Source organism: Taudactylus pleione, unplaced genomic scaffold (genome assembly GCF_031769625.1).
Source record: "Taudactylus pleione unplaced genomic scaffold, aTauple2 ptg000069l, whole genome shotgun sequence".
NCBI lineage: Eukaryota > Metazoa > Chordata > Amphibia > Anura > Myobatrachidae > Taudactylus > Taudactylus pleione.
The window spans coordinates 3,792,069-3,811,009 of record NW_028284471.1 but is presented as its reverse complement, the minus strand read 5'-3'; the positions used below and the strand labels follow the sequence as shown (position 1 = coordinate 3,811,009).

The 18,941-nt window shown below is 44.7% G+C and overlaps 1 protein-coding gene across 3 annotated transcripts in view; it reads left to right on the top strand.

The window, feature by feature from the left end:
- Nucleotides 1-18,941, top strand: part of SNPH (syntaphilin) — a 35,053-nt gene that overhangs the window by 9,804 nt on the left and 6,308 nt on the right. For all 3 annotated transcript variants that reach the window (XM_088467055.1, XM_088467054.1, XM_088467053.1), the window contains exons 2-3: nucleotides 6,484-6,571; nucleotides 6,689-6,793. In XM_088467055.1, coding sequence (XP_088323181.1) covers nucleotides 6,484-6,571; nucleotides 6,689-6,793 — 193 coding nt within the window. The remainder of the gene's footprint in view (nucleotides 1-6,483; nucleotides 6,572-6,688; nucleotides 6,794-18,941) is intronic.

Sequence of the window (18,941 nt, the reverse complement as noted above, 5' to 3'; positions counted from 1 at the left end):
TTTCCAGGCTGGTTTAGACCTTGGTGTCCGCCTGGCCACTTTGAGAGTGCAAGTTTCTGCATTGTCAGTCTGTTAGAATTTTTTTTTCAGGGAGTTCTGCGAGTTCAGCCTCCTTTTGTGCCACCGGTAGCACCGTGGGAGCTGTCTTGTGGTTCTTAAGGGGCTATAAGCTCCCCCATTTGAACCTCTGGACTTTGTAGACTTGAAATGGTTGATGGCAAAGACACTTTTTCTCCTCGCTATCTCTTCTGCACGCAGTCTCTCTGATTTGGCAGTTGTCTCTTGTCGCTGCCCCCTTTTTGATTTTTCACCAGGATAGAGCTGTTCTTCATAAAGGGAGGGTTACCTTCCTGAGGTAGTGTTCCGTTTTCATGTAATTTAAGAAATTGTAGTTCCAGCTTTTCAGGCTCCAGACCTCTATAGGTGAAGCCTCCCTGGATGTAGTTTGTACCCTCTGTATATATGTGGAGCGTACAAACACTGTTAGAAATTCAGATGCTCTTTTTGTGTTATATGGTATTCACAAAGGAGGATGGCCAGCTGACTAGCCAGTCCTAGCTCGATGGTTGCGTATGACGATCTCTCTCAGGTGTACACACAGCTGATCTCCCTGTCCCAAGCACGGTGAAAGCACATTCTACTTGGTCTGTAGGGCCATCATGGGCATTTAGTTGTGGTGCTTCTGCTGAACAATTGTGCAAGGCAGCCACATGGTCTTCTGTCCACACTTTTCTTAGGTTCTACGCCTTTGATACTTTTGCCTCTCAAGATGCTTTCTTTGGGCGACGAGTTCTCCTTACTGCTCAAGAGCGTCTCACACCCTTAAGGGAACTGCTTGAGGACATCCCCATGGTATCCCTGTGGATCCCTATGATTCCTGAAGAAGAAAATTAGACTTATGGTAGACTTACCATTGATAACTCTTTCTTCGCGGTTCACAGGGCACCCACCCTGACGCACCTGGCTACATTGGGTAATTTTTCTTTCGGTCATGGATTCCCTCATCTTGTGTGAGAGTGCTTCTGGTGTATGATTGTTCTTCCTGCTCCTGCCTTGAGGCTTGTTTACAAAACTGAAGGCCTGTGGCTGGGGGCGGGGTATATATTGGGGAGGACTCAAGGCATCCTGGGAACTGAAAGCTTTAACTGTTTGGTACCTGGATCTCTCCAACCACATTACCCCATGGTATTCCCGTTGACCCTATGTACCTCGAAGAAAGAGTTATCAATGGTAAGTCTACCATAACTCTTAATTTCAGCAGATAGTAAGGAAAAAGGTACAACTGATGGGACTGTTTCATTCCACCATAAGGTGGTTTAATGGGCAAAGTGGCACATGCACAGCCTCCAGTTGAAATTAACGATCATGTGAGATCACATGCAGGTTTCTCTAAATAACAATATCAGATTATCAACACTGAAGGCAAAATCCAAAACGAGAGTGAGAAGGTATGTCACCTGCAATGGCTAATACTTTAAACAAACTCCTGTGCTGTAGGCTGGGCCCTCACCTTCAGACAAAGAGTGCAAGGCCAGGGGAAAAGAAGAAACTTCTCGTAAATGTACTGGAAATGGAAGCGGTATGTAAAGCAATGACTAGACTAGAATGTTAGGGTATTCTCAGGTGGCTTTCATAAATCACCATGGAGGTACCAGAAGCAAAGCTATGATGGTGGAGATAGAAAACTGGATGTTTTGGGCAAAAAGGAATCTAAAGTCCCTTTCAGCATTCCATGTAACAGACAAGGAGAATGCAGGGGCTGATTACCTAAATCGGAGTCAAATTGTTCCAGCATAATTTCCACTTCCAGCTACTGATAGAAATATTTGGTCATCCTCAAGTAGAGATTAGGACAAAAAAACAGAGTGCCCAAGTCTCCAGATTCTGCTCTCCCAAAATGTTGCCAGAACAGGGGGTATCTCGGCTAATATTATTTTGTGTTTCTCAGTAGGAATCGTGGAAAAGAAATTAAGTGGCACTACTCGGAGATCAGTACACTATTGCAGGGAAGATGAAAAAAACTCTTTAATAGTGTATTAGAGAGTTTGGAAGAGATTTATTACATGGTTGGTTTAGCGCTAGATTCATATTCCATACATCCTTGAATTTCTGCAATATGGACTTTTTAAAAGTCTTAATTTACCAACCCCCAAAGTACAAATAGCGCTCAGTGTCTTTTTACTGGAGAAAAAAATTGACCTCTGAATAATCATTCATTTTGTCCTAGTGGTGAAGATAATTCACCCCTCTTATTAGGTCCTTTTGTGGCTCTGTTGGTTCTTCATCTAATGCTTGATACAGGTTGAGTCTCCCATATCCAAAATGCTTGGGACCAGGGGTATTTTGGATATCGGAATATTCCGTATTTTGGAATATTTGCATAATATAATATCTTGGGAAAGGGACCCAAATCTAAGCACATAATGCATTTATGTTCTATATACACCTTATACACACAGCCTGCAGGTAATTTTATACAATATTTTCAATAATTTTGTGGCTCAAAGTTTGTGTACATACATGAAATTCATTTGTTTCATATACACCTTATACACAAAGCCTGATGGTAATTGTATACAATTTTTAATAATTTGTGCTTTAAACAAGGTTTATGTACATTGAACCATCAGAAAGCAAAGGTTTCACTATCTGTCATGCTAAAAATATTCTTTATTTCGGAATATTTGGATATGGGAGACTCAACCTGTACTCTGATGGCTGCCCTGCTTGAACAAATTTAGGAAGTTTCTCTGAGATGGAGAACATTGAACGTAGTGCTCCTGGTGGCGGTACTTCTGCCATAAGTGTCAGAAAGTTACAGGCGCTATGGTGCAAAGAAATGTCTTGCAAAATTCTATTACCTTTCATTTACCCACAACCAGTGACATTTGCTAGATTTGGATAGAGCAATCACTATACATTTAGAGGTTATGCCCCTTACAGGCAAGGTGTTTACAGATGGATTAGCAGTCATACAAGGAGAATGGGCATAAGGTGCCAGTGATGATGAGAGCCCACTCAACACGAGTGATGGCAACATCTTAAACAAAAAGGGCTCAGGCTTTGGAGACAGAGCTCTGCAAGGCAGCAGGCTGGGCATCTATCCATACCTTCTCTAGTCACTATTTTATGGACCTATTATTTTTTTACAGATAATTATATTAGGAGACGTGTCTCCGCACAACCACTTAAATATTCTTTTCTTCTTCGGGGTCCATGAGGTCCACAGCCATTAGGTTGAGGTATGAATCGTGGTCACCAAACAGTTAATATAAACGAGCTCTCTGCTCCCAGGATGCATCGGGTCCCTCCTCATATACCCCACCCCCTGCCTCAGGTAGCCAGTTCTTCCTGTTTGGTGTGTACACCACATAGACAGTGGGACTGCAGGAGCAGTCCTGCAGACGAGTAACTAAACCGACGCCAGTCTTCAAGGTTGGGTGCGATGACGGGGTCACACACTTTCCAAGGAAAGTGGTCAGTGACGGAAAGCCGGTTACCGATAAACATCCTGGAACTAAGAGCTATATTCAAAGCTTTAGTGCAGGCTCAGGAAATCTTAAAGGGCAGGCCGGTGCAGATACAGTCGGACAATCGCACCGTGGTTGCCTACCTAAATAATCAAGGGGGCACAAGGAGTCGAGCTGCCTTGGCAGAGGTATCAAAAATCTTGGTCTGGGCAGAGACTCTTCTTCCCACGATATCTGCCGGGTTCATTCCGGGGATCCTGAATTGGGAGGCCGACTTTCTCAGTCGGCAGGAGATAAATGCAGGAGAGTGGGCCCCACATCCACAGGTTTTTCGGTACCTTGTGGACAGATGGGGTCTACCAGAAATAGATCTGATGGCGTCAAGAAGGAACAACAAGGTTCCCAGGTACGGATCCTGGACAAGAGATCCGAGAGCCGAGTTTGCAGACGCACTGACAGTAAAGTGGTGTTACAAGCTGGTATATCTGTTCCCCCCCCCCCCCCCCCTGTTTGCCCTTCTTCTCAGAGTTGTCAGAAAGATCAAACAAGAGGGCAGCACCGTGATATTAATAGCTTCGGCATGGCCGAGACAGCACTGGTTCACAGAATTATGGTCTCTCTCCATAGACACACCATGGCCTCTGCCATTGAGACCGGATCTGTTGCTACAGGGTCCCTGCTGGTACCCGGATCTTCATCTGCTATCTTTGACTGCATGGCTCTTGAGGCCTCCGTCTTGAGGAAGAAGGGGTCTTCCGAGTCTGTTATACGGACGATGCTGAAGGCACGGAAACCATCCTCAGCCCGTATATACTATAGAATTTGGCATACTTTCTTTCAGTTGTGTGAACTGAAAGGGTATGACCCACAGAAATTTCTGATATCCAGAGTGCTTGATTTTCTTCAAAGCGGTCTGGAAAAAGGGATCCGCCTGGCCTATTTGAGGGTACAGGTGTCTGCTCTTTCAGTCTGGTTCCAACATAAAATTGCTTTGAGCCCAGATATAAAGACCTTATTTCAGGGAGTGTTGAGGGTTCAGCCTCCCTTCGTTCACCCGGTTGTTCCGTGGGACTTGACTCTAGTTCTGAAGGTTTTACAGGCTCCTCCGTTCGAGCCTTTAAATTCAATAGACATCAAGTGGCTAACAGCAAAGACAGTGTTTCTTCTTGCTATGGCATCTGTACGTAGAGTGTCGGATTTAGCTACACTTTCCTTCCGTGAGCCGTTCTTGGTATTTCATCAAGATAGAGCAGTACTACGTACTAGGGAGGGTTACCTTCCGAAAGTAGTGTCTAAATTTCATATTCATGAAGAAATAGTAGTTCTAGCATTTCAGGGCACTAGTCTCTCGCCAGGTGAGGCTTCCCTAGATGTGGCCCGTGCATTGAGAATTTGTGAGACGCACGAGCAAATGGAGGAAGTCCGATTTCACTTTTTGTGGTTTATCGTTTTCATAAGCGTGGCTGGCCAGCCAATAAACAGACACTGGCCAGGTGGATTCGCATGGCAATTTCATTGGCTTATACACAGGCTGGCATGCGGGTGCCGGATTCAGTAACGGCACATTCTATTAGGCCGGTAGGTCCGTCGCGGCCCGCCGGGGTGCTTCTGCTGAGCAATTATGCAGGGCAGCCACATGATCTTCCATTCATACCTTTTGTCAAATTTTATTCCTTTGACACTTTTGCCTCTCAGGATGCCTCCTTCGGGCGTAGGATTCTCCTCTCTTCCGAGAGTCAGGAGCGTCCCCGCCCGTAGGGTTAGTGCTTTGGGATATCCCCAACATAATGGCTATGGACCCCAAAGAAGAAAATAAGAGTTATGGTATGACATACCTTTTGTTAACTCTTTTTTTCTTCGAGGTCCATGGGGTCCACAGGACACCCACCCAGTCGCACCTGTAGGGGGGGGGTTTCCGGGAAAATGTCTTCTCTGGAGAGTCTGGACTCCTGAATATGTTTTTTTTTTTTTTCTTTCTTATCCTTTTGTTTTGTCTCTGCCTGCTTGCGCTTGGTAACGAACTGGCTACCTTAGGCAGGGGGTTGGGTATATGAGGAGGGACCCGGTGCATCCTGGGAGCAGAGAGCTTATTTGTATTAACTGTTTGGTGACCAGGATTCATACCCCAACGTAATGGCTGTGGACCCCATGGACCTTGAAGAAAAAGAGTTAAAGGTATGTCATACCATAACTCTTATTTTATTATGCAACATGTGGCTTGTTTTCTTTTAGCCCTCCTTGCTATATTACTTGTGTATATCCTGCCGTGGAAGACCTATATACATTTTATATATACAGATTACTTTTTTCCTTGAAATATTCCACAACAGCCCAGATTTCCCACCCATGTTTTTGTTTGAGATTATATAATTTTCAGAAACCGCTTTGGAGTTACTCAAAGGTACAAGTGAATAGGAGGCGCTACATTATATATGCTCTAGAACGTTTTTATCTAGCCTATCACTACCTAACCAAGAAGGTAAGATACACATTGTAATGGCTGCAAGGAATTATCCGTTACTAAAATGTGTTTTCTCTTGTCACTTAATGTAGCTTATCCTGTAATTTAGTAATAAGTATATATAGTAGTATTTTATAAGTCTGTAGTAATGATGCTGCTGCACTGTCTGATCAGAAGGTTTAGCCTGAGATTACTGAGCGTTTTATGAATGGAGCGTTGCGGAGGAAGTATCCATTCTCGAGCATTTACTAAACAGCTGATTAACCTTGCAGTCCTTCTTATGACACTTCCATCATAATGTTTAGCTCATTTGTTTCCTTATTCTTAGCTTAGGGTTAATAGTCCCTATAATGTATGAATGAGAGTCCTTTTGAGTTTACGTTGTAACTAAGAGAAATGCATGCGGCATCCACACTTACTGTTTCTGCTACTCTTCTGATCAAAAACTTTACAGTGTGTGTTAAAATCATTGATACAGTCAATTATAACATAAAGGACAGACCTATTGTTTCCACTGCCCCATGTGCTAAATAAATTTCATCACTGTAACAGGTGCTCTGTGCCGCCCTCTTGTGCCCCCCTGCTGTAGTGCACCTATGTCTGTGCCTGGAGGCAGAAGGTCTTCTATTGGCTCACGAAGGTAATTCCCTTCTCTCTATATGTTCATCCATCTCTGGCTTTTTTGTTTTTGTTTGTTTGTTTTGATTTTGACTTTTTTTTTTTTTTTTTTTTCGTGCCCTGTTTCCCTTTCATCCAGGCGAACCTCTCCTCCAGTCTCAATGAGAGAACCATATGGCACTTCTTCAGTCAGCAGCAGCACTTCTGGCTCCTATAAAGGAAGCGACAGCAGTCCTTCATTCAGGTAAACCCAATAATCTAGATCAGTGGTAGGCAACATTTTTATCTTCGGGTGCCAGATGTTCAACATGACAAGCCAAAAAGAAAAAAATCCTGCTGAGTGTTATCACCATTATAATAAAATGCTCCTAGCTTATTGAAGTTATAAATGCTACAATAACACACAATGATCACTATACACAGGTCACACACCTGAATCTATGTACAGAGCTCATGCTGACTTCACACCTGGGACAGACTGATCACTATACTGGACTACTGACCTCAAACACCTGATACACAATGAAATCCCTACATAGGAAGGGGGCTAAAATACATGTTAAATATAATTTACAGAAGTTCTGTGGGATGTAGCTTGCTTGCCTGTTACAGTGGTCAGTCACTCCGAGGTGGTGGAAAATAGTGTTTACTCCAGGATTTTTTTGAGCAGGGTGCTGATTAATGAGGACACATTTTAATTTACAAGGGAAAAAATGTTGGAACGCAACAAGTCACTACCTCACTATGGTGTATTATGAAATTGTTGCACTAAACTGTAGCATAGTCTTAACAATAATATTAAAACTGTTGGTCATTCAATCCCCCACATGCCATGTTCAGTGCCCTTTAGACCTCCCCACATGCTTTTTTTATGACCCTCAGACCTCTCCATATGCCATATGACCATCAAAGCTACCTCTTCAATGCCTCGCCTCCACACATGCCATCAGACCACCTCACAATTCAATGACCTTGAGACTACGTCACATGCTCAGTCAATGCCCATCACACCACCCCACATTTCAATTAAATGCCTCTCCGACCTCTCCACATGCCATTAGACCACACCATATGTTCTATCAGAAAATCCCGCAATGAGTTTGATAAAATACTGCTTGGTGACTTGGTTGGAGGGTACTTTGGGATGGGAGGGGGTCGCACCAGCAGAGTGGAAGAGGGAAGCAGGCATAGGTTATAAGCATGTGGTTGTTTAAGCAGATACACCATAGGCTTGAGGTTATCACACTGTTTTTAGTTTGGTGGAGATCAGCAGAGACGGCACCCAGGCCCACCCGATAATGGTGCATTTATAATGGCAGCGGGGTATATGAAAGCGCAGGGTTTGCTGCTGTAGAGCTGGAACTGGATCAGGGAGTCTAAGTATTATTCTGTGTTTCTTCTTCGGGTTCCGTAGGGTCCACAGGAATTACCTGGTTGGGGTGGGGTATGTGGTTGGAGTGATCCAGGTACCAAACAGTTAAAAGCTTTAGCTCCCAGGATGCACTGGGTCCTCCTCCATATATACCCGGCCCATGACTACAGGCACTTAGTTTTTTGTTTGGTGCGCAGGATCAGTGCACCTTGTAACAGGGGACTGCTTATTATTTATTTATTATGAGTAAGCAGCACTAGGCGTCCAGATGGACGCCCGTGCTGCTGCTTCATCTACCCCCGCCGACGCCACAACATCAGTGAGGGAACTGGTGATTTTGGCAGGTGCCAGCGGAGTTTGAATAGACGCTGGGCCCTGGACTGCAGCTGGAGTCGCGGGGATGCAGGAAAGGTGGTTCCCCGCTTGCGGGGAACCACGTGGCGGTCCTTACCCCCGGCAGTGGAGACTGCTGGAGGCCACTTTTGTGGGGAACCAGGGACAACTGCTTCTCTCACTAGACCACCGAGGCAGTTAATTCTGGTGCCGAGGACCGTGGCGGTGGCCATTTAAGAAGCCAGTGCGCCCGGTGGATTGATGCAGCCTAGGGGAGGTAGGCTGTCCCCGGCAACCCCTACCCCAGCCCAGATGCTGGTCCAGAGATGAGGTTTCCCGCATCTGGGTTGCTCTTCCTTCCTCCCTATATGATCCGCCCAGAGACCACTTTCAGATGCTCTACTGAAGCTGTGAATCTCAGGAGGTTTGGTTAGTCTCTTTGTATACATCTCCTTTGGTGGCCAGGTTATACAGAGCTCGATATCCTGCTAAGCTTTTGTGCTTTTCGTAGTTGACTAAGAGTCCATTGTAAATGTGTGTGTGTGTGTGTATATATATATATGTGTATATATTAGGGATGTGCAGGCTCGGATAGGTTCGAGTTTGCACGTGGAGTTCGGATTTTTCCCTCCAAAAAAACGGAACTCAGAACGAGGCAAAACGTCATCTTACATGGACGAACATCATCATTCCTGGACAAAAGACCAGGAATGATGATGTTCGTCCATGTAAGATGACGTTTTGCCTCGTTCTGAGTTCCGTTTTTTTGGAGGGAAAAATCCGAACTCCACGTGCAAACTCGAACCTATCCGAGCCTGCACATCCCTAGTATATATATATATATATATATATATATATATATATATATATATATATATATATATATATCTCTCTTTGCATTGTATGTGACTTATGTAAGTCCTGCTTTGTGTTATACTGCCTTTTTTTTATTACTGAATAGCTGTCAGTTATAACTCACTGCTATTTCAACTCATAACCCTCTGCTACAGATGTGTGGGTTGTTTTGGGGTGAACACTGTCACCATTGTATTTTTCATAACATTGTATTGTTATGTCTAAAGATAAGGAGTAACAGGAGGTTAAAGCCCCTGTGCTGGTTTCATGTATGGCCTGTCAGGTGGGCTTGTCGCCTCAGCATTTCATACAGTATGGATTGTGTGCTCGCTGTTATAAGGAGCCACCACATAATTCCAGCTTACCAGCTTCTGGGCAGGAACCCCCTTGGGCTCCCTTTTCTCAGATTATGGCGCAGGTTGTGAAACATTTATCAACACCCACTGCTACCCCTACTATGGGGTACTCTCAGCAGCTACAACCTGCTATGTTTATGCTTCCTATGCATCCGTCCTGGATGGATGTTTATGCCCACTCAAGCCAGAGTATGGCTCCGTCCCCTGCTGCTTGTCAGCAAATGCTGCAAGCAGGCAGGCCAGTAGTACCTAAAACCAGAAGGCGGTTGGCTTCTTCCTATCAGTCCATCCAGCCTGTAGATTCTGATGCATGTTCAGATGATTTTAAAAAGGTACAGGGCTCCTCTCAGGAGTGTCTCTCAGGAGAGGAGGACCATCTGGCAGCAATGGATGTTCCCTCCTTAATTAGGGCGGTCAAAACTGTCTGAAACATAGATAGTCATGAACCAGAACCTAGGAAGGCTCCGGTGTTCAAGTGCCAGAAGGTCGTTAAGGCTGAGTTTCCCAAATATGAGCAACTCCCTGAATTTATGGGGTAAGCATGGAGTTCTCCTGATAGAGAAAGAAATTTACAGCTTTATACCCCCTCCCACCTGGCGAATGTGTTAAATGTGAAGTTCCGCCCACTGTGGATGCTCATGTGGCACATCTGGTTAAGACTGCCACATCGCCTATACCATCTGCATCCTCCCTTAAGGATCCTACAGATAGAAGACTTGAAGCCTGTCTCACGGCGGTTTTTCCCCTGTGAGGAGCTTTATCCTGTCTGGCCATGGCCACGGCTTGGGTGTCTGACCATTGAGGAATGGTCAGGGGCATTGGAAAATACTGTTCCAGAGGCTTCCAGGGAGCAGTTGACTATTATCTCCTATATCAAGGAGGTAGCCTCCTATTTTGGAGAGGTGGCATTAGACGCCGGTATTCTGGCTTCTAAGGCATCAGCTGCTAATCGGAGATCCGGCTTCCAAGTCAGATGACAAACCCTCGGCCTGATGGGGCGGGCTTCCCCCTGAGGAATCCCAGGGTGGGAGGCCGAGTACTTCAGTTTTCGGGTACCTTGCATCAGACAACAACAGACGCCTGGGTCCGAGAAGTGGTCTCTCGAGGGTACGCCCTTACTTTCTGGAAGAGTCCCCCGCAAAGTGTTTTTTGCACAACTCCTCCCTCGGAGTCTGCCAAGGTCTTAGCCCTCCAGAAGGCTATTCATTCCCTGCTGGGTTCAGGGGTGATAATCCCAGTTCTGTTGGATCAACAAAGAAAGGGTTGTTATTCCAATCTATTTTTGATCCAAAAACCCAATGGGTCCCACATGCCTATTCTGAATCTGAAAGGCCTCAACAGAATTATCCGGGTGCCCAAGTTCCATATGGAAACCTTTTGGTCTATTGTTCTGGCAATGGAACCAGGGAAATTTATGGTGTCCTTGGACATTCAAGATGCATATCTGCATGTGCCAATTATGCCTTCCCACCAAAGGTTTCTGCGGTTTGCGGTTCTACAGCAACATTTCCAATTTCAAGCGCTGCCTTTTGGTTTATCAACAGCTCCACAGGTTTTTACCAAAATAATGGCAGTGATGACTGCCTTCCTCAGGCTTGAGGAAGTCAGAATACTGCCATACTTGGACGACCTCCTGATATTGGCAGAGTCTCCAGATATATTACAACATAATCTCAGACTGACAATTGCCTGCCTACACAGACACGGCTGGATCATAAATTGGAAAAAGTCATTGCTTTCACCAGTACAGCAGATGGTGAATTTATGTGCACTCCTGGATTCTCTGTCACAAAGGATATTTCTGCCAGGAGACAAGATTGTGGCCCTTCAATTGCAGGTTTGCAGATTTCTCTGCAATCAGACGGGGTCTATCCACTCGGCGAGGCAGGTTTTGGGGTCCATGGTGTCCACCTTCGACATAGTGGAATATGCTCGGTTCCACTCCAGACCACTGCAACAGCTGATCCTCTCCCGGCGAAGCGGGGAGTATCCGTTCTTAAAGTCAAAGACAATCTGTATTTCTCCAGAGGTTCGGCTTTCCCTCTCATGGTGGCTGCAGACGTTTTGTCTGAAAAGGGGTCGCCCCTTCTGGATTCCAGATTGAGTGCTCCTCACCACGGATGCCAACCTCCGCAGATAGAGCGCAGTGACGTGTCGTCACACTTTTCAGGGAAGATGGACGACCAAGGAAGGTCCCCTATCCATAAACATCCTGGAACTTCGTGCAGTATTCAGGGCACTCGTTCAGGCACAGGATATACTGAAGGGCAGGCCTGTCCAGATACAGTCCTACAACGCGACCGCAGTAGCCTATCAAACGTCAGGGAGGCACTCAAGTCTGGCAGGCATGACGGAAGTGACAAACATTCTGGTCTGGGCAGAATGTCATCTTCCAGCAATCTCTGCCGTATTCATACCAGGAGTCCTCAACTGGGAAGCGGACTTCCTAAGTCGTCAGGATACACGCCGGGGAATGGGCTCTTCATCCGGATATCTTTCAGATCCTAGTGGACAAATGGGGACTACCAGAGGTAGACCTCATGGCCTCCGGCCACAACTACAAGGTCCTCGGGTATGGGTCCAGAACCAGCGATCGCTCAGCCGATTTTGTGGACGCTCTAGCAGTGAAGTGGGACTTCAAGCTAGCGTATCTCTTTTCTCCGATCTTCCTCTGATCTCCCTCCTCCCAAGGGTCATCAGGAAATTCAAGCAGGAGGGTGGCACAGTAATACTGATAGCCCCTGCTTGGCACATTGGTTCACCGACCTTCAAAGTCCCTCTATAGACACTCTATGGTTTCTTCCTCTAAGGCCAGACATGTTAACATAGGGTACCTGCCTGCATCTGGACCTTCCCCGTCTGTCTTTGACGGCGTGGCTTTTGAATCTTCCATCTTCAGAGACTAGGATTTTACTACTTCTATAATTCAGACGATGCTTAGGGCACGGAAGCCTTCCTCTGCCCGTATCTATTACAGAATTTGGCACTCATATTTTCAAAGGTGTAGTCATAGAAAATATGATCCTGAAGTTTTTAGGGTCTCACGAGTGTTTGCTTTTCTCCAGGCTGGTTTAGACTGGGGTCTCCTCCTGGCCACCCTGAGTGTTCAGGCATCTGCACTCTGGGCCTGATTCAGAGCCGGACGCTCTGAACGAGCGCCCGCTCTGAATCAGGGCGGTTTTTTTTTTTTTGGTGAGTCCTCCTGGACGCTCGCATAGCTGTGGGTTACCACCCACAGCTTATGCGAGCATCCATGATGGTCGCGATGGTCAAGACCTCCAGATTTTTTTTATTTTATTGTAATAAGATCTGAGGGGATTAGATTTGAACTATTTCTGAAAAGTGTGTTTATCTTCTAAGATGGGGGGGGGGGGGCATGATTTTTGCTCTTTGTCCTAACACTTGCTAGTTCCACCACTGGAACCTCCCATCAGGAACCCATTTTCACCACCCTCCAGATGCTTCTACATTAACATGCTACGCCATACACGTCTCATGTAAATTGACACATTTGTGTAAAAATAGGGTCATGATAGCACTAAACATTAGACTTGTCTTCATGGGTAAATATTCATAAGTGGGTGGTGTAGAGCATCCTCTATTAATATTTACCAACTCCTCAAAACTGCTAAAGAAGAAAGGGAGTAGTAGAGTGATCCTGATACCAGGGACACAGGTGAGACCCTGTTATGACCCAGCTCAATGTATCCAGATTTAAGGAAATAGATGAGTATAAGCTGTATTATACTAAACTTTCTAAAATGTTCATTACCCCCAATCCACGCTGCTGGCAGAACTGTGGCTACAGGGTCACACTCCTGCACATTTGATCGCCGCATTGCTTCTAATCAATTCTTTACTAGAGACAGATGAGTCGTACAAGACAAAATAATTTTTACTTCTTATAAGATATATTTATTTGGTGCATTGTCTTAGTGATGAGAAGCTGCTGCATACAGACCCAGAATAGCGCTGAACACTAGCGCCGGCAGATAGGGTATTTGAGCAATATTATGATCTACTACTCTATTGCACTACCTTAGTACCAGGTACAAGTGCTTCATACCAGTGCCCACACACATAGCGATCTGCACACGATCAGCCGATGTGTACGATTTCCCGGCAGCTCAGCACACGATCTCCACACAATTTGGTGTCCAATCTTCATACGATCTCTCCTGCATCCAGACTTTCACAGTGCATCGGGTCCTAGATTGTCAGATCTGCCCTACTGCACAGCAGATCTGACTACGCGATGTGCGACCAGCGGAAACACGCATCGTGATAGTGAGTGGGGACTCACGATTTACTTAGGATTTGGCCATATTTTACACGATCTGTCGTTCTGATGTGTCGGAATCGGCCATATCGGGTAAAATATCGCTGTGTGTGGGGGCAGCGTTAGTGCAGTGACAGTAGTACAACAACATTGCACTGTTCTGGTAACGAGAGACGGCACGTCATATATCATATCAGCACTCAGTCAAGGCTCTGATAATAAGAGAAACAATGTCCTCTCTTGAATCTTTTAGGATGTAATCCCTTTGACGTAGGATGTAGAGCAGTGGTAAGTTATTTTCTTCCGAAATAAGTCCTCACACTGAGTTTTCCGGATGAAAAAATGGGAAGATAAAAAACGTGTTTTCAGTGATGGTAATATATCCTCACAAATAGTAGTCTGGTATGGGACTGAATAATCACCGGCCTTGTTACTTATTATATACAGGTAGATAGGTATAAATGTAACATACTATACTTGCACTTGCTGAATGTGTTCCACCTATAAAGGTATCTTTTTAGGTATTCATCTGTAGACCCCAGTCTGACAATATCACTGGAGTTGTTTCTCCGTAGCTCGCAAAACAGATTCACAGATGATGTCCGATGTTGGAAGTTTAGCTATAAAGGGGGTAAAGGAGAAGAACTCTTGTGTGATATATTCAACATAAGGGTGGTAGCACCTCTAGATTATAATTTTTAGTGATGGGATTGCTATCTAGAACTCTATAAGGAAACTGTCAAATGATGTACTCTGCTTACACAATAGTGGTGTACACCAAACTCATAAGGGTATATCTTTACTTCACAAACAATATATCATATCTCCACAGGTCCCACATATAAACGTGAATACATCCAAAATGGCTGTACCCAAACTAAGGCTCTGATAATGACACTAGCTCATTTATCAAGCTTTTTTTCATAAAATTATGTAGAAACTGCAGTTTCTGCATAATTTTATGGTGTTGCTTTGTACCAATACAGGTAGCACAATGTAGGAGATTTCACAGAAATTATCAATGGGAACTACGATCTGACACCTATGTACCGAACATCTTCAGATGGTGTAAACTGCTTTAAGCCCAATCTCTCTCCCACAGCCTCCATAAGGCGTCGGAAACTGACACTGTGCGCAGGCGCAGTGACAGCTTTCCACGGGGAAGACTTTCACAAAAGTTTCTCTTAGCGAGGATATATCTTTATTAAAAATTTAAATATCCGCTCTTGAAACAGATATTTAATAATCACGGCAGTTCTGCAATTATTAATACATAGACCCGAGAATCTCCAATATATTTATAAACAAAATTCATGCTTTGTGCTTTACATGAAACATAGTATATATGTGTGTGAGTCACCGAAGAAATCCATTAACCTGTTACAAAATGCTGCAATAAAGTTTAATGTTGCAATCAAAACTTTTAAGGTAGCAACTATAGCAGGCATATGTAATCATTTAAAGACATATATTTCTTTGTATGAGAAATAAGACTACTTTCATTATCTGTTCCCTATTTCTGGTTCTCTATAGGTCATAGATCCATGCGTTAAAGTGGGCCGTAACAGGGTGGAACTGCGTTCCGTCAGTTTTATTTGGAGGCAGAACCAGTTCTGCCTCCTCCAGCCCACCTTACCTGGCCAGTCATCCCTGCAATGTAGGGAGTTGCCGGGCACCCGTTGAGATTTTGTCATCAGCGGGCATCTGGCTCCTACCCTACAGCGGCAGCCGGAGGCTGAAGTTCACTCCTGAGCTCCGTCTTCCGGCTCCCGCAGTGGGCACTATGGGCTTTGTTTATTTAAAACGGAAGATTGCAACAACGACATTAAAATATTTAAAATCCTATAATACAAAAAGTACATATACACATTGTCAATTGTTGCACAAATAAGTTACTTGCAGATAACCACACGTCCCTTTAAACTTACTCTCCCCATCATAACTTATAACTTGTCAATCCCCAAAGGACCAACACTACACCTCCACACACCCTACCCCCTCACACTCCTAACCTAGCCCTTTAAGCAGCAGAAAATTAAGTACAGCTATCCAGATGTATGCAAGGCATTCCTCTACAATTTACTTAAAAAAACCAAAAAACAAAGTGACAGGATTGACAAGAAATAGAATTTCCGCTACCCAATCAAGGGGGCCTCCGATGGCACCACACCCGGGACCAACTGACAGCGTCCATCCTTTCCTTGTCAATATACATAATCCATTTCAGTGTAGAACTCCCCCCACCACCGCCTCACAGAGGAGGACTTTGCCCTTAATGCCAATTTGACACCGTGCATTCCACGTGCAGAACCGGACTGCCAAACTAACTATAAAAAATGGGGCATAAATCAAACCTTGCATATCCCTTGAATGCCCCATAAGCCCATTCAGGGCAACTCAGCCCTGAAAGACAAGGGGGATATGCAAGGCTTTTGAAACTCTTTTGTAAACCTTTACGTTAAAGGGACACTCACTGGAAAAGTGGTCCATGGTCTCCTCCTCCCCTTGACATTCCTCCCGTGGGCAGCCACGATCTTCGGCACTTCTACACATGAGATTCCCTCTCACATAGTCTTCCATGAAAGGAGAGCCAGGCAATGTCTCTAACTCTCAGAGGATCCCCCTGAGGTTTAATCAGAGTCAACACCTCTGAACAAGTCTCACCTGGGCAGTCTTTCAGGGACAGCGGAACATGGAAGTAGGCCCACAGAATGCTCAACCCCAACTCCCTTCTGGTTGAATTTCTAACCTCACCCACCTCCAGTCCTCACCATCTCATCACTTTCAGGCACAGGATCGCGTAGATCGGGAGGTATCCTCGCCGAACTCGAAGCGTCTTAGCTTGACCTCCCTCCATCCAATCTTTGAGGACGGGTAATACCCATTCTCCGAAATTCTCTACCCATCATGGGGGAGCCTCTAAAAACAGGCTCCCAAGGTTGAGTTTCAAAAAAGTATAAAAGCTAAGTATTATTACAACCTATGTTCTCTGTGTGGCCATAAAATTCAACCCCTTGCTCTTTTTCTACACATTACAGTCTAACTTTGTGAATTAGGGTTGCACCTCCGTGACTAAATATTATAGAGTAGAATATATATGGGGCCTAGTGTGTGACTACATAGTGCCATAAATGACAGTGTGCAGATACTTTTCCTTTTCCTCTCTGCCCCCCACTGTGGACAGAACCACCGTGACGTCAGCTGCACACAACCCCCCCCCCAGTGCCCCTCCCTATCCACCTTTATGAAGTGGTCAATTGCAAACACATATAGGAGAGGGCTCAGAGGACACCCCTGACAGACTCCAGACTGAAGGTGAAGGTAGGGCCCTCCCAACCAAGCGGGAAGTTTTCGGCCGTACTGTATACTTTCAGCCAATTCACCACCCTTTCTGGAAAGTCATACCTTTCCAGCACGGCCCATAGGTACTTGTGGTTGACTCTGTCAAATGCCTTAGACTGGTCCAGTGCGAGCAAGTACTTTTCAGCACGGCACCGCTCAATGGCCTCCCGAACACCAAGGACTGCACTAAAGGTACTGTGGCCCTTCACTGTGCAGTGCTGAAAAGCGGAAAGCAGCTGTTCAGAAAATTAAATTAGTCTGTTAGGAAGATTTTTCTAAAAATTAGTTTTATCTGTGCCAGTTCTCAACACACAGGGGGTCCTTACCTTTGGACAGTAGTATAAGGGCAGATAACCTCATGGAGGGGTACTACTGCTGTGGGCATTGTGTAAAAGGGGCACTACTGTGTGTCATAACATGAATAAGGGGCAATATCATGTGGTGTAATGTGAATCAGGGGCACTATGTGCAGTTTAGTGTGAATAAGATTGTGCTACTGTGTGGCGTAATTTGAATTGGGGATACTATTGTGTTACACTGCCGCTTTCTTTTGAGACCACACCCCTTTGGTGGTACACTCCTACAGCGTGCTGTCCCTTTTATTAGGAAAGCGACGAGGACAGGGGGGAAGGGGGTTGACTTCCACCACGACTCTAGGATCACTTTAAGCACTGCATAGATCTATAACTTGATCACTATTGATAGGAGTTTTTCATTTCTATTCATATCTTCCTAAAAGTTTGTGTAATAAACAGATAATGAAATGATAATTCGGTAGAAGATTAATGATTTATCCTGTGCTTGATGTACTTTGTCTGACAGGTGACATAACATACAACCCTTTCTTTTAATCACATTATATCCTCCTTTCTCACTCCAAATCTTTGTTTTAATAATGTTACTGCTAATGTAATTAGTTATGTTTTAAAGTGACAGCGTGCAACCAATACACCCACTTTTCTTTTTTGTTTGAATGATTAACAGTTCTAAAGGACTCATGGATCATCTTTCTCTCCTGCCCATAGAAACAATCAGATTCTACTCCACATCTAACTAGCACATTCTAGAAGATAATAGCTAGAATCTGGTTGCTATGGGCAACATCTCCACTTCTAAAATCTGACTTTAGTAAATTTACCCCTAAAGGTGCCCGTCAACTTGCAGACATTGTAATCGTGCAGTCGTTTGTTAGTCTGTGATGAGCCTGCACTGAACGAGCAGTCGTTCAGTGCAGGCTCATCAACCATCTGCAAACATGCTCAACCTGACGATATCGTCAGGTAGTCCAGCATGTTTGCACGATGATAGATGTCTAAACGACCAGCGGGCGCACGCATCGCTGGTCGTTTTAGACATTTTTGCAAACTATTTGCGAACAATCGTTATCGTTCAATCGCTCAACTTAATCGTCTAGTGGATGGGCATCTTAAGAGTTTAAAAGGAATTGCCTGGCATATCGGAAGCATAAAAGGCATTACATACTCTGTACATGCAGCGCACCCCAAACTTTACGCCGTTTGGACCTCTGTTACTTCAAAGAAAGCCATAACTTCCCTCCTTACTATTTAGCCTTTTATTAAGTATACTTGTGGCCTAATCTGGGTCCATCGTGCATAAGACTGTACAAGGTGCCTGATATATATTATATTTCTACATTTTGTGATCTTCCTATATATCTGGTTAACATTAGATATGTTAAAATAGTACCATTTTTATTTCTAGTATATATTTTGTAGATGTTGTCTATGTGCCTACCCACTTTGCCCTTTCAACCCATCATCCATTCACCCTCCCCCTACTATCTTTATTGAAAATCATTGTTACTTGTTTAATACGTTCTCGTATATGTTGGTGC